The sequence below is a fragment of the Ranitomeya imitator genome, chromosome 5 (assembly GCF_032444005.1).
Source record: "Ranitomeya imitator isolate aRanImi1 chromosome 5, aRanImi1.pri, whole genome shotgun sequence".
Classification (NCBI taxonomy): Eukaryota; Metazoa; Chordata; class Amphibia; order Anura; family Dendrobatidae; genus Ranitomeya; species Ranitomeya imitator.
Genome location: NC_091286.1, coordinates 31,086,034 through 31,103,558, shown reverse-complemented (window position 1 = coordinate 31,103,558; position 17,525 = coordinate 31,086,034). Strand labels below are relative to the sequence as shown.

At 35.0% G+C, this 17,525-nt stretch overlaps 1 protein-coding gene across 5 annotated transcripts in view; it reads right to left on the bottom strand.

Annotated features, from left to right (window-relative positions):
• ESRRG (estrogen related receptor gamma) overlaps nt 1-17,525 on the bottom strand; it is a 980,003-nt gene that overhangs the window by 265,856 nt on the left and 696,622 nt on the right. For 2 of the 5 annotated variants that reach the window (XM_069768491.1, XM_069768494.1), the window contains exon 2: nt 12,852-12,929. The exons of the other annotated variants lie outside the window; for them this stretch is intronic. In XM_069768491.1, the coding sequence (XP_069624592.1) occupies nt 12,852-12,929 (78 nt within the window). The remainder of the gene's footprint in view (nt 1-12,851; nt 12,930-17,525) is intronic. 5 annotated transcript variants of the gene reach the window in all.

Below are 17,525 nucleotides of genomic sequence, written 5' to 3'. Positions count from 1 at the left end.
ATTCAGAACTAAGTGATTTTTCTCGTACTCCCCCCCCAAAAAAAGTGGTCCAATTTACAGTGGCGTTTTAGATTCAGACTTTCATCAGCGTTTCAGTTTTCTATCTTCTGTGACTTTTTCATATAAAAAAACCCCCCTTAAAAATGACTTGCAAATCTTCTGCCATTGCGACGTTAAAAACTGACAGCACGGTTTGAGGTTTCCTGATTTCTACATACCCGAAGAGTTATGTTGGTGACTTTGATCGAAAATGGATGTCTCCGATTATATTTTGTGGTCCACTCAGTCGGCAAAAAAAACTAACATTAATGTGAACAGCCGCATAAACTATAAATGATACGTCTTAGAATACAAGGATAGAATGTGTCCGTGAGAAGAGTGGAGGTCTGGAAGAGGCCTTAGATCCTTATAAAAATAGCATTTTCAAACCTTAATTTGAGGAGTTTGTCTTCCAGCCTTGATTAATGGATTTTAATGTTAACCCTATTAGTGAAGGGTTAAGTAATTGCAGCTGCACCGATCAGTTTGCAGGGAGGACTGAGCGCTGTTTAGTAAACAGGGAATGCAGGATGATCTGACTTCTGACTTCTGTGTCTTTGAAGATGGGGTGAAAGGGGCGTGTGGTTTCTGTTTTTAGTGTACACTCTGCTACTCTCTTAATCCTGTTTTATGTAGTTCACACCTGCTGCCAACTCGCTGTCTGCTGAAGGCTTGTGGTTCTTGCAGCACCAGGCTACATCTCAGAGATACGGAGAGCTCCGATCAGCTCCTTTTAGAGATACAATGTCAATTTCTCAACGAAAGCACTACAAATTATGTTCAAATTTTCCCTTTGATGCCAGACTACTTCTTTCATGGTCTTCTGAAATTCGGAGGCCATAGACAAAAATATTTTTTTTTTGTTCCAGAACATTAAAATGCCCTTTTGGGTCAAATGACTATTTAGAATTTCTACTGAGACAAGAACAGAGGCAAAGATGGGGCATGTGTCCAATGGACGGACCTAGAAAGTGGCCAATGGAGCACTCTGCCTTGGTCATGGTATTTAACGACACGGTTTAAGCATTGATCTAAACGTTTGCTTAGATACACCTGTGGGCCGGTAGATAAGTGGCTGGTACATTGAAAGCAAATTTCACTAGGAGATAGAAATAATTGGAAAGGTTTTAATTCAACCTTTCTGATGAGATGGCATGATAGATGTGTCCTCTCCCTCCTTTCTTGGCTTGATATGTCCCAAAAGTGGTAGCATGAGATAATGTGCTTAGGAGAAAAAAACATTATTACATGATACTCTGTTGGGAGATGCTTATGTTATACGTTCTTTATGTGGCTATCCAGTGGTCAGGATGTGAGTAGCAGTCTTTTATTAATGAAATATAAAGAAAGGTAAGGATGGAAACATCTGTATCAAGGATCCATTGAGATATACACATAAACATGGGATTGGTTTCAATTAACCTACCAGTAGGCTTGAGCGAAACGGATCGGACAAATTCAAAATTCGCCGACTTTTGGCAAAGTCGGGTTTCATGAAACCCGACCCGATCCTAGTGTGGGATCGGCCATGCGGTCGGCGATCTTCGCGCCAAAGTCGCGTTTCGTATGACGCGTTTGGCGCCATTTTTTCAGCCAATGAAGGAGCGTGGGCAGAGTGATGACATAGGTCTTAGGGGCGTGGACGCCTATCGCCATCTTGTCGCTTGTGCGCTGTAGCGATTTGCAATGTGTAACACCAGCTTTTCTGTTCATGGACGGAGGGGAGAGAGAGAGAGAGAGAAAAGAAGAAGATAGATTTCCCATTGACTTTGCATTGGGTTTCGTGTTTCGGTCGATCCCCGACTTTTCGACATAATCGGCCGATTTCACTCGACTCGACTTTTGAGATAGTTGGGTTTCGCGAAACCCGACTCGACCCTAAAAAAGAAAAAGTCGCTCAACCCTACCTACCAGTATTATTTTATTTATTATGCTCAAATAGTGCTGTCATATTCTGCAGCACTTTATGGGTATTATCATCACTATCCCCATTGGGGTTCACAATGTAGATTCCCTATCGATATGTCTTTTTTCTGCCAAGGGCCATTTGGATATTTATTCCATCCTTCGGGGACCGTACAAACTCCACCCACAAAGTACATCCTGACTCTGGCACTGGTGTCAGGATGTAATCTTTCATTGCATGCCCTTCAGTGTAACAGAGCAAGAAGAAATTAATGAGCTGGTTGTAATCAAAATACACCTTCATGCCCAAGAACATGGTCCTTCAGAATCTTCTCGGAAGCCTGATGAAAGGTCATCGAGGCCGGAATTGGCCCTGGGGCCTGAGGTTCTCCACCCCTGACATAGAGGAAACCCAAGAGGAGATCATAAAAATTCCTTGAAGATTTTGTCCTTGGTGGGATTTGAACCCAGGACCCCAGTGTTGCAAAGCAACATTGATAACTACTGAGCCACCATGTTACCCACTACATTTGGTCATCAGTGAAGAAGGAAGGACTGTGATCATTTTCTAGTGAATCAAGCCAAGTTGAGTTTGCTATTTATCACAATGGATCATGACATGATGACATGTCACCCAGTAGTTTTCCATAGGGCAACCGCAAAATTTTATTGACTTTATGTTATCACAACGCTAACATGAGTAGTACAATGACAATTTGAGTTCTGCTACATCTGTATAGATATCATGCACCAAAGCCAACGTAAAAAATAGGGGTTATCTGAGAATATCTGGAACTTTGAATATTATTTTAAACAAGTGGTGGATAAAGGTGTTTGTCTGGGTTCTTCTGCAGAAGGTAATCAAGCCCTTCAATGGGTTGACATGGAGTGGGTGTTATTGAAAGGAATACACCATAAATCTTATCATTGTGGAATCCGCACCTAGCATCTATTTTAACAATTCAACCCTTTTTTGTTCCCTTTTTTTTGGTGTTGCAGAAGATGATGCACAATTTGGTTCCAGCTGAAAAAATCTCTACGACCCACAGACTATTAGTGTCGGTGATCAAAGTTGAGGGTTAATGACCTCCAACTTATACGCAGAGGATGGGGGGGGGGGGGGGGTTCAGGAGGGCAGGGGCTGACAGGTGCTTGCTTCACACTGTGAATTATAATATATATGTATTAAACCCCAAGAGGAATCTGAGGTCCTGAAATAGCTCTCAATACACAGATGAAAAAAAATATTATTCTAATTAAAGTGTAATTTAAAAAAAAAACATTTTTTTAACTTGAGAAATGGTGAAACCCCTCCCAAAGAGTATAAAAACTCAATAATATATATCACATAGAGGAGAATAATGGTAGTAGATATAGCCCATGTATACATACATAGCAATGATTTAACATCTTACGAGACAATACTACCTCAAACAAGCAGGTCTGTTTTGTGCTACTGGTATACCAGGCTTTCAAAGAGTTAAAACTGTCAGGTTTAGCCAAGAGGACAAATTTATATTATTCACGACCACGTAGTACTTATCTTGGGTGTACTAATAAAGTTGGATTAATCATCTCCAAACTAGGCATACCAAAAAAACATTACGAGCATAGGGGCAAATCGGGAGTGGAATGGGAAAGCCGAGCTAACTGCTTTTAATTCCAGCCTGGTTGAATGTAAAATGAGGAAAGAATTTTCGAGAGGTCTGAAATTTTGCGAGTAAATTAGGTCAAAATCTGAGTTTTGAGTTCGGTCTTAGACTTTTGAAGTACTGTTGAGGGCACGTGGAGGTCTGTTTGAAAAACATACTTTAATAAAATCTTAGATTTGAGATTTCACAAGGATTAATTTACTCAATTTAATAAAACATCTCTTGTAAAGATATAGCAAGAAGAAGTGGTAAAGGTTAAGTCTTCCTACAGCCGTCCCACATCCCATGGATCTCTCTAGTAGAGATCACTTGGACCACATGGTGGCTTCTTGATGAAACTATTTAACCTGACTTTTTAGGTTAAGCAGAATGAGGGGGATCTTTAAGAGGGATCGTATTTTCTTTAGATGAAGGTCGAATTTATCAAGGAAATAAAATTACGATCTTGAGGCCTCACTTTAAATTGTCTCATTTTTGGCCAAGAATTTGTGTTCTAACGCAGGATAGGCAAGCAAATGGAAACCACTCAAGTCAGGCTTTCTATTATTAAGTGGTCTGTCGTTTCAAACCGTTACAGACAAAATGTTGGATTTTTTAAAGATCCATACACTTAAAAGTAAAGAATTTCTGAAGATAGGCATTTGGTCAATTTATCATCCTTGACCATTCAGTTTTCTTGTATTCCCCCTTGACCGGCTGCGAGGGATAGAAGAGAGGCACAGTGTCTTATCGAATCGTATTGATCACAGGGTGTCAGTGATCTAATCAAGAGCAATCAATACTAATCCAAAATCAATCAAAACACTTTTTACACTATCATTTATCAAATCAGAATGCAACAGCCACTTCCAAGCATAAAATGAAGAAAAATGAGAAATGCGACAGAGAGGAACGGAGACAAAGAGTAAGTAAGGGAAAAAGGGAATACAAACAGCCATATGAGTTAAGAAAACTCTCAAAATTTGTTAACCCCTCCAGATCTGCTCCTGACTATAATGAAGACATTAATCATCCTGTCTTGAGTGTAAATTATAAGTATATGCTAGTGAACCTAAACGCATCTCAGTGCAATCACAATGTTAAGCCAAGTCTAAACGAATCAAACACAATGGAGATCATGCGGATTAAATTTTAGGAATTAAATACTTGTATCGAGACTTAGCTGCACGTAGGGAGAGTGCTTCTAAAGAACGAAAAAACCCAGACAGTTGCCCTGTGCTGCATGGAATGGAGTCAGAAAAGCTAAAATATAGATGGTTTAAAGAGTTAAAAAATAAATGAGAAATAAAGTCTAAAGTCCATTAATACCATTTTATGACCTCAAGCCACCTAGGGGACAATATAGTTATTGTGCTAATAAAGGTAGCATTTTAGTTGCCTTCTCATACCGGAAGACTAGTCACACCATGACTTTCTAAACTTGGTAAATTTAAGGTTTAAGTGGTCACACAACCTCCCTTCTCGTACTGCAATAATTTATGGAGTCGCCAGCCAACGCTGACTATGGTATCAAGTGGACAATGGGTACCTCGAAATACAATCAGCTGAGCTGGTAAATCTGCATTGCAGCAAAGTAGGCTTCAGCGCAGTAGGAAATGGTGCACCCAGTGGTTGCTTTGGCTACATCGCAGTAAGCTGTGAAATATGCATTCCGTTTTTTGTTACGTTGAGTCTAGGTCTAAATCTGTAGCTAACTTTATCCATTCTCAGAATACAGTAAATTACATAGATACTTAGTATGATAAAAAAAGAAATATGGTATGTCCATTCCATTAAGCCAGGCGAAAGGAGAAGACAAGGATGAAACACAGTGTTGGGGGGGAAACAACTTTTTCCCTCTTTAAACCCCACTTTTGAAACAACAATTGAAAATATTAACTGTTTGATGAATTGAGGTCGCTCTCAAGACATTAACCCATCTGATGTCAATGACTCAAAACTTTGTTTTTCCTCCTACAGACTCAAGTATATGGCAACAAACCAAACTTATAGCTTTGTATTTCGCAAAAAAAACCATTCTCAATTTACAATGATTCCGCCTTTCTGACTCGCAAGCAAAGAGATCCCAATAACGGCAATGACAGAACCCTATTAGACAAATTTTATCTCCAAACACTTATGCAGTGATCAATGGTTTCCAAGTACCTTGGTATCACCTAACATAGCCCAATACTTAGAAAACAGGGATAACATTTAAACAAAACCTTTCAAAATTATTAACATTTCATTCGTATTTGGATTTAGCATTTTCCCCAAAAATGTATTACTTAATTAGTTCTATTTAAGCAGCTAATGGACTTTTTTCAATATCTCAAGGCACGGCAGTGGGCACCCAACTGGTTGGTGAGAACCCCAAAATCGGCAGCCACTTTTTTATCATTTTTTTCTCTCTATTCTATGTGTACATTTTTGTAGATTGTGCTTGTTGTTGGAAGACAAGTAATCTACCCTACCATTCATAATTCTCCTCCACCAAAAAAAAAAAAAGATATTACAATTTAACTTCAAGAAAAGACCGGCAGCATCTAAAACATTCACTTCGGGTAATGTAAAAGCATTGGCATTTAACTGCCTTCGCGATAAGACGGTGCCAGTAAAACTGATTATTCTTTTCTTATTCAAAGCATATCAGCATTTCGAAAGCTCTTTCAATCTTATCAGGTGTATGAACAGCGAATTTACTGAAAAACAGTTTGTTCGGCTCCTCATTCTCGGCGCTAGGCTATCAGATAAACCAAACTAACTAACTATATTTATACACAATCATACTTAGAATGAAATCAGCAATGTAAACTGCTGATAGTGCACACTGTCGACACTACGCTGCGCAACGCTAGGCTGCGATAGAGGCCAACGCACATAATCGGACAGGGCAACCATTTTTAAATGTGCATGTCATTAAAAGCTACATTGGAAGTTGCATTAGCTGAAAAAAATTATTAAAAAATGTGTAAAAAATTCACTTTGTTGTATGTAAAAATTTTTACAAAATTTAAGCTACGCCATCCATTGGTAGATTGATATGTTACAAGCAAGTTAGCATAGACCTATATACTCTCGCTTCTTTCCATAATTAATACGTAGGAAGCCAAAATAACATTTAGGTTTTTTTTTCCCTTTTGTTTTTCCAACCTGAATTTTGTTATAGTATATTATGGTATATTACAGTTGTTCTCATGGCATCCTATCCATCACCTTAGTTCAGTTACGTGAAAAGTGATAAATCTGGACACAAAATATAGAAATTATACTTTTTTTTTGGCAAAATTTATTAAAAATGATTTGCACAATTTCATTCCTCAATAGGAATCTAAAAAAAACCCCCGATTTTCTTTCTCAGTGCTTTTTCTCGCTCTCTCTCTCACGTCGTAATCTTAAAAAGATTCCCTGTTATTGCCAGTTAGATTACAGAAAGTGACATGTTTTCACATTTTATTCACAGCTACGCTCCCTGGAACAAAACTGCTAAATAACACTGATCTTTTCGGTTTCTGCGCTAAGCTCTACGGTGACTTGTTGGCTGACATTATCGGTAATGTTCCTGACATATAGAATTACTGTTCAGATAAATCTACGCTTAACATTAGTTTAAAAAAAAAAAAATATGGAGGAAACCCATTTAAGTTTTTGGGGTACTTAATTAAAAAAAAACAAAAAAGAATTCCAAAAATATAGGTCACATACTATATATATTGTTGCGGAAGCAATCATGGGTAGATGTCTATGAGCTCCTCCCTAGAAGATATTAGCATAAAAATCCACTCTCCTTAACAAAATAAAAAAATATATATTTTGATGTCCTGCATCGAGAAAATACCAAGTACTCTTAATGAATGGCCTACATCACTGTATATTATTGTCATGGCTGGGTGAAAGGTCAGCAAGGTTGTACCATTTCTATATATATGATGGCAGTCATAAATTTTGTTTTTGGCATTTTTCATAAGGTGGCTCGAATGTTCAAAGCGCTGCAAGGCCCTGACCAATCATTAACATTAAAAATAATATTCCCTGTTACCTGAATGCCCATAGACTTTACAGCTTCGTGTGACATATGTTTTATTGTGGTGTTTTAAGGACAAAAAAAATTAAAGAAAAATTCCAGAAACTAAAAAAAGTTGCATTTTTTGACGAACACCATTATCATAACCCCTAGATAAATTGTTTGTTTTTTTTAAAGAAGTACTAAAGACACCATACAAGGTTCAATGTTGCTGCGAACGTGAAACTTTTCTGTAAACCAAGAGGCTGAAGAAGGACTGGATTTGTAAATTTTTGTAAAAAAACAAAACAAAAACAGGATATGACATCATCAGCATCCTGTTTTATCAACAAGACCACATGACCGGCAGACATCAGTTTGGCACAAAGAGCTACGGGATGAACAAGGGCAAATCTAACAGTTGGCGGAAAACCTATTTTCACATGTATCTTGAACTGATATTTCAGTTTGTACAATCATTAACACTTCGTTAAAAAATGGTGCCCCACCCATCCAAATCCCCGTGCTGCCGCCACGCAAGACTCTAAACTATAAACTAATTAAAAAATAATAATAATAATAATAAAAAATGAATCATGAAGCCCAAAACAGTTCTGAAAACATTCCATGAATTAGGAGATTCCTTACGAATGTCTAGACAACACAACCAATTCACATATCAAATAAACTTATCAAATAATACATATTATTTTTTAATTATAAATAATTCTGATTAATATTGAATTAATGTTTTTTTATATTTTCCGAAGATGAGAAAAAACATTATTTTTTTTCAACTATTTCCATATACCTTGTTGATCCAGCTTTATCTCTATAGGAGTGTTTGAAACTTAGTTACATCAAGTTTTTATTGCAACATTTTAATGTTCCAAAAATAAAAAATAAAAAAATCGTGAACTTATCTGATATCTTCAAGGCATTTATTAACGGATCTATTCGCTTAGGCAAATAAAGAAAGAATCTCAGGTAGAGCCCCAGCTCGGTGAATGAGAATTGGCAGTCACGTGCCCTAAGCATGACCCCAAGACAAATGTTTTCAACGTGAGACTAATGAATTGGTTTTACAGTAAATGTTATGCATTGCACGCACCTATGGTACTGAAGGGGTTATTGCATTTTCAGCTTGAAATGCACGACTGCTTCTCTTTGACCTTCTGACAGCAAAGTTAATGCAGTGAATTTTTTCTAATTTGTTTGGCTATGCAATGTATCGTGCGCCAGTGAGACAGATTTTTATTTAAGGTATGTTGTGTATTTTTGTGTGGGGGGTTTTTGTTTATTTTTATGTTGTGTATTTTTTTTTTTTTAATATTTAGTTAGGCCGATTGAATGGTCAACTTCTTTATATTCCGGTCTACTAAAGGCAGTCTAGTGCAGATCCGTTAATGGAGTTGTGGCACCAGTGTTGACCAACATATCAGCCTCTACATCTTGGTCAATTGTGGTTTCAGCATCTGCGACACCGGGGCGATATGACAGATGAGACAGGTGTCATCTGTACTAACGTAATCCAGTGACGGGCTTCCTAATGTGACCTGGCACCACCTGGCCATAATACTTTTTTTTTTATCCTTATATAAAAATAATTTGCTATTACGTTGTTTAATTCACCTTGTTGTTGTATGTTTTTCTTTTCTTTTATTTACATAATTCTTATGTCTTCTTTGGATTAAGAATAGAGTTCCGAACCGGTCATAGTTAGCGGTCCGGCTAGTACAGCCCTTCATTGAGCTAAAAAAAACAAAACTAACCGTATTAATTATACAATTACTTTTTGTAAAAGGCCTAAAATATTTTTGATGTTTTTGCACATAACCATGGAAATTTGTATCATTGTTATGTTTTGGGGGTACTAAAACTATTACTCATCTACTTCAACTTTTGTAATATTTTTAACAATCTGTGAAATTTTTAAGCATCTGCAAATTGTACAAAGCCGTCAGTCATTTGTTTTTTTTAATTAAGTTCTTTTTAGGGGGGAAAATTAACTAAAGACACACCCGAAAATCTTGAAGTTAATGTCTGTTAATCAATCTGGAAAATATTGATCCTTTTTTATGTTATTGATTTATCAACGACGTCTTTCGTCTACTCGTTGAGGTTGTGTTGAGCGCAACGTCTATTTTTTTTAAAATAAACTTTACTCCGTGTGACGGCACGTGTCCATATTATAATCCCTAGGTGAAGAATTCTAGATGCGTATGTGTTTAGGTAAATGCAAATTTTTCAAAAATTTACAGCGCGAAAAGGTTTCAATGTCATGTTTTTAAGAATCACATCGGAATTGTACAAACAATCTAATTTGTTATCGGATATTTTTTAGCTGCTACTTCTACGACCACATGGAGCGGTCGTGAGGCATCACGGGCATTTGATTTGCGGGTCAGTTACTTTTTCAATACTGTATCAGTATGCAGAGACCCTAAAACTTTTCCTTTTGATTGACAATTGGAAAAGATCGGGGGGGGGGGTGGGGGAGAGTCCTGTCTAGTTTACATTTTCACACTTCATTACATGGGAAACACAAGTGCAGCTAACAGATGGGCACCCTCTTTTGAAGGGCTGACAGGGGAAAATGTAACAGGCCTACTTAGTGTGCAGACAATTCTCTTATTCGTAATTGAACTCGTACCTTTTTAGAATGTAGAAAAACAATAGCAAAACACATTGATAGATGCAGATATCAAAGCAGGAAAGATTAAAGCATTTCTTTATCATCTTTTCGAAACGACAGGACGCCCGATTTTCTTTTTTTTTAATCTATTTATTTACGTTGGTTATTAGATTGATTCCTTTTTTCTTTACTTTTAAGACTTTATGTTATTACTTGTTTTTGTTTTTTTTTTTGCACATTATTATATTCCTATTGTTTTAGAACCCTTTATTATCCAGACCAATCTATATGGGGCTAATCTCAGAAAATATATTAGATTTTTTATTTTTTTTTGCTTTTTTTTTTTTTTTAATGAAGCTTAATATAGATAGATATTTAGTACGTAGCAACTTGTCACATATAACCATTTCTCGTCCTGTTTACAGTGCTGGTGATGATCACTATACTCTGCTAAATATGCAGCCTGACCCCCAGTCAGTGACAACAGCTGATGTTTTTTGACCCACTGAGATGTGAGATGTCAAGTAAATTATAACATAGTGTTCTAGTTCCGCTGATAAATATGCGTCTGATTCTTTTTTTTTTTTTTTTAGCATTAGTTTTGAAGCGAATGCCCTTATGTTTTATACAGAAAACATATTTTTTTATATATATTTATGTCTTGATTATTTTTTTCAGGGTTAATTTTGAAGTGAGTACCCTTATGGGGTTTTTTTTTTACAATAAACATATTTTTTATATATATTTACATTTTTTAGATTTTTTTTAGTGTTACTTTTGAAGCAGAAACCACTTTTTTTTTTTTATAGAAAATATAGTTGTTATATATATTTACATTTTTACATTTTTTTGTGTTACTTTTGAAGCAGACACCACTGTTTTTTTTTACAGAAAATATATTTTTTAATATTTATTTACATTTTTTTGTATTACTTTTAAAGCAGACACCACAGTTTTTTTTTTACAGAAATTATATTTTTTATATATATTTATATATATATTTTTTTTTAGCGTTTGTTTTGAAGCAGACGCCACTATGTATTTTTACCGAAAATATATTTTTATATATATTTATATTTTTATGATGTTTTTGCATTCGTTTTGAAGCAGACGCCACTATGTATTTTTACCCAAAATATATTTTTATATATATTTATATTTTTATGATTTTTTTTAGCATTCGCTTTGAAGCAGACGCCACTATGTATTTTTACCCAAAATATATTTTTATATATATTTATATTTTTATGATTTTTTTTCAGCATTCGCTTTGAAGCAGACGCCATTATGTATTTTTACCCAAAATATATTTTTATATATTTTTTTTTATTATTTTGTTATTTTTTTTTAACATTACTTTTGAAGCAAACGCCCCTCTGTTTTCTTTTTTTTTTTTTTTTTTACAAAAAATATATTTTTTAATATATTGATATATTTATTTTTTAACCTCATATTAATTTTCCAGAAGCCCATTAAAGGCACATAACGACTGAATGACCTATAACGAATAAAGCAATCCCATAAATTGTCTATAAAAGGCAGAGAAATGCAAAAAAAAAAAAAAAATACATCCATAATCCTAATATCCAAACAATTTTCGAGGTCTTATTTGATTTGGGAAATATGATTCTGGTTTTAATAAAAGCCCTATGTAAGTAACTCAATGTAGCCTGTGAACTGGGCATCCTTCCCATGTAACAGACACCAAATTCTATTCTTTTAGATAACCGGATTTGATTGTAAATAAACTGGGAGCAACGATAAAAAAAAAAAAAGGAAACGGAATTACCGACGATGATCAAATCGCAGGAAGAAATCATGCATAATGCAAATAAACACATGCAAAAAAAATAAATAAAATAAAATAAATAAATGTAATATGTGGAGTAAATGTAAATGTAAATGGAGTTCATCCGGGTAAAAATGTAGAGATAAAATATATTTTTTTTTTACATAATATCTGCAATTTAAATGTAAATAATCCAGCAAAATCCGATTGACGGCGTCATGTGTTTACTGTGTAATGGGCAATCTGCTTTGCGGAATAATATACGATGCTCCAGTTGTTTTAGACAGGTATAGACTGTGCTGGTAGATGACAATGAAGATGTAAGCGTTGTTATGTCTGCAGGACGTTGACTGTGTGTGCCAGCGATAGGGATGGCAAAAAAAAAATCATTTGTAATGTTAGGAAAAAAAATGTACGTGAATTTAGAAAAAAAAAAAATTTACGTAAATTTCGAGAGAAAAAAAATTTACGTAAATTTAATAGAAAAAAAAAATTGGGAAAAAAAAAAATTAGAATTCAATTTCTGCCCGGTTGAGTAATGAAAGCTGAGATGACAGCTCACATAAGACAGATGTTGGCAATAAAAATAGTTCAGGACGTGTTGTGTTTGTGTGTGTGTGTGTGGGGGGGGGGGGTCGACAAAATAATTTTGGGGTAAAATAAAAAAATAAAATAATACAATTCTAAGAGTTTTTACCAACCCATTTACTAATGCATGAAGGTTGTGTCTGATGAGATGTAATAACATGGGAAGAAAAAAAAGAAAGAAAGAAAAGAAAACCACAGCAAAATCATATAGGCATTGCAAGATACTAGAAAAAAAGGAAAAAAAAAACCATACGGTCCTACCATGAAGGTAAGGTTTTATTTTCAGAAAAAGAGTTCGTCCTCACATTTACACCATGTCTGTGTACATAAACCATTTCCCTAAGATAGAGATATAAGAATGTATCAGTTGTCTGGGGGAAATGCCTAAAAATAAATACAAAATCATAATAAAAATAGAATTCACATCATGACATCACAGGTAAAGATACATAATAATATATAGATATAGCTAAAATACACAATAAAAGGCACACACACAGCGCACACATGTCATACATGATGATTAGGTTTAACTATTGCTACTGTAAAGCCTACATACCGCACACACACGCCCCGAGATGAAGCTGTCGCCACTGCAGAATGCATATACCGCCAATACATATCACCGCCATCAGACGCACATAAAGTATACAAAACACAAGGTATGAAGCAGAAATACAGTACACACATATGCACACATGATACAAAAAAAAAACCACACACAGTACCCAAGTAACAACACAATCTGATTTCATGCAACTTTTGCCACTGTAAAACATACATACAGAACATATATGGAACTGTCACCGCTATAAACCACACATACAGTGCACACATATGCACCGAATGCAAATGAACAGTTAAAGCCTTAAAAAAAACAAATATGGTGCACAAATGGGCAGAAAACACAACTATCACAACTATAAGCTGCACATATGGTACACACATAAGCCCAAAACTTTGATAAATACAACTATAAAACGCACATATAGTGCACAGATATGTACACAGTGCGGTTATATGCCATTATCATCTCTATATAACACACATAGTGCACATATATGTACACAGTGCGGTTATATGCCATTATCATCTCTATATAACACACATATAGTGCACACATATGTATATAGTACGGTTATATTCCATTATCATCTCTATATAACACACATACAGTATAGTGCACACATATAGTGCACACATATGTATACAGTACGGTTTTATGCCATTATCACCTCTATATAACACACATATAGTGCACACATATAGTGCACAGTGCGGTTATATGCCATTATCATCTGTATATAACACACATATAGTGCACACATATGCACACAGTACGGTTATATGCCATTATCATCTGTATATAACACACATATGCACACAGTACGGTTATATGCCATTATCATCTGTATATAACACACATATAGTGCACACATATGTATATAGTGCGGTTATATGCCATTATCATCTCTATATAACACACATATAGTGCACACATATGTATATAGTACGGTTTTATGCCATTATCACCTCTATATAACACACACATAGTGCACACATATGTATATAGTACGGTTTTATGCCATTATCACCTCTATATAACACACACATAGTGCACACATATGTATATAGTACGGTTTTATGTCATTATCACCTCTATATAACACACATATAGTGCACACATATGTATATAGTACGGTTTTATGCCATTATCACCTCTATATAACACACACATAGTGCACACATATGTATATAGTACGGTTTTATGTCATTATCACCTCTATATAACACACATATAGTGCACACATATGTATACAGTACGGTTATATGCCATTATCATCTGTATATAACACACATATAGTGCACACATATAGTGCACAGTGCGGTTATATGCCATTATCATCTCTATATAACACACATATAGTGCACACATATAGTGCACAGTGCGGTTATATGCCATTATCATCTCTATATAACACACATATAGTGCACACATATAGTGCACAGTGCGGTTATATGCCATTATCATCTCTATATAACACACATATAGTGCACACATATGCACACAATATGGTTAAAACACACATACAGAACACATAAACACACACAATTCAAATATGCAATTGCGCTCTCCAAAACACACCTACAGTGTAACCATAGGTAAAAAATAAGTCCATATACAGTATAAGTAACACAACTCTACAACACCTGTACGTTACACACATATGCACACGAAACAGCCATATGGAACTATCGCAACTATAAAATACACATACATTGCAGAAAAAGCCAATATGTAACTAGCAGAACCATAAAACACATATACATTAAACACAGTAAGCACACACGCGTCATTTATAACTATCACATGTAAAAAGTACACATATACATTACACACATATGCACACATGTCCATATGTAACTATCATACCTATAAAACTCATACACATTACACACAGTAAGCACACACACACATTTCTAACTTTCACATGAATACAGAACACATATACATTACACATATCTGCACACAACTTGTCCATAGGTATTTATCATAAATATAAAACTCATACACATTACACACAGTATACACACACGTCATTTCTATCACATGTATACAGAACACATATACATTGCACACAATATGCACACACACAGCATTTCTAACTATCACATGTATACAAAACACATACGTATACATTACACATATCTGCACACAACTTGTCCATATGTAACTAACATACCTATAAAACTCATACACATTACACACAGTATGCACACATACGCCATTTTACCACATGTACACAAAACACATATACATTGCACATAATATGCACACACACATCATTTCTAACTATCACATGTATACAAAACACATATACATTACACATATGTGCTCACAACTTGTCCATATGTAATTATCATACCTATATAAACCATACACATTACACACAGTATGCACACACGTCATTTCTTACTATCACATGTATAAAACATATACATTAATTACACATATATGCACATGACACATCCATATGTAACTATCATAGCTATTAGTCGAGACACACAAATTACACAAAGTATCTGCTCAACATGTAACTATCACAAACGATAAAACACATACACATTACACACATACGCGCACATGACACAATATAACTATAGCATTATATATACATATATGCATGTGAGAGTGAATATATACACACATATATGTATATATATATATATATATATATATATATATATACACACACACTTGTGCTTTGGGAAAACTAATGTTTATTTGGCCAATAAAGCTTCTTTGAATTGAATTGAATATATATTCAGCTCCCACATGCAAGTGAGTGTGCACACATATACAAAGTGCTCTTCGCCATGACAGTGCTGATGGACAGACAATTGTGGACACAAAATAGAGCGGACATGAAGATCTGTGTGTAGACACAAACACAAGGTTATCGCACACATAGAACAAGTTTAAGAGTGGAGCCAAAGGGAGGAAAAGAAGATGTAATGAGCAGCTCGGGGTGTCAGGCGGTGGGACTAAGGTGTCACTCCTGCTCCATCAAACACACACATAAAGCAGGATGGAAGGCAGAGAGGCGAAATATTTTACTGTCAGAGCGAGTCCAGGACAGCAATTCATTTCTCTCTCATGTACTTCAGGACAATGACAATTCAATACAAGACTACAGGATGTACACCGGGGAACAAAACAGGGCTGCCGGTCCAGGCCGGGGAGCAGAACGTGGCCACAAGGTGGAAGGGGGCGGCTGCCAATGCTAAGAAGTATTGTAATGACTGTTATAATACAAAAAAAAAATATATATATATAGTAGGATAGATGGGTAATTCTATAATGTCTTCAGTTTGATGCAGTCTAATGTGTATATGGTTATAACACTTAATACACCCCACACTATGCAAAGTGGGGGAAAGTTTATCTATCTATCTGTCTATCTATCTATCTATCTATCCTTCTCCACATCGTTCAACATATCTATCTATCTATCTATCTATCTATTATCTATCTGTCTTTCCGTTCTATATCTACATGATCTCATTCCTATCTATCTCTCTTATGTCTATATCATCTATCTCTGTTGTAATTATACCATCTCACTCACATCTATCTAGATTATAACTATGGTCTCACTCATATGTATCTTCTATCTATCTATCTATCTATCTATCTATCTCTATCTATTATCTATCTATTTATTGTCTATCTATTATCTACTGTATCTATCTATCTATTATCTATCTATTTATCTATCATCTATCTATCTATCTATTATCTATCATCTATCTATCTATCTATCTATTATCTATCATCTATCTATCTATCTATCTATCTATCTATCTATCTATCTATTATCTACTGTATCTATCTATCTATTATCTATCTATTTATCTATCATCTATCTATCTATCTATTATCTATCATCTATCTATCTATCTATCTATCTATCTATCTATCTATCTATCTACCTATCTATCTATCACCTATCTATAATCTACCTATCTATAATCTATCTATCTATCTATCTATCTATCTATCTATCTATTATCTATCAACCTATTAGCTATCCCATCTTACATCTTCCTCCCTGTATCAGATGCACATAACATGCCCATAAGCAACTGTATACAACAGAAGTATAAAAAGCGTATACATTACATACAATATGATAACAAAACGTCCATGATCGCATCTATCTATTATCTATCTATCTATCTATTATCTATCTATCTATTATCTATCTATCTATCTATCTATCTATCTATCCTATTGCATCTACAGCAGCTTACATCTATCTTTCTGTATCACATGCAGATAACACCTCCATATGTAACTATATAACGCATATATAAAGAGCATATCCATTATACACACCCATACGGAATGTTCTCACTATCTATTTATCCATC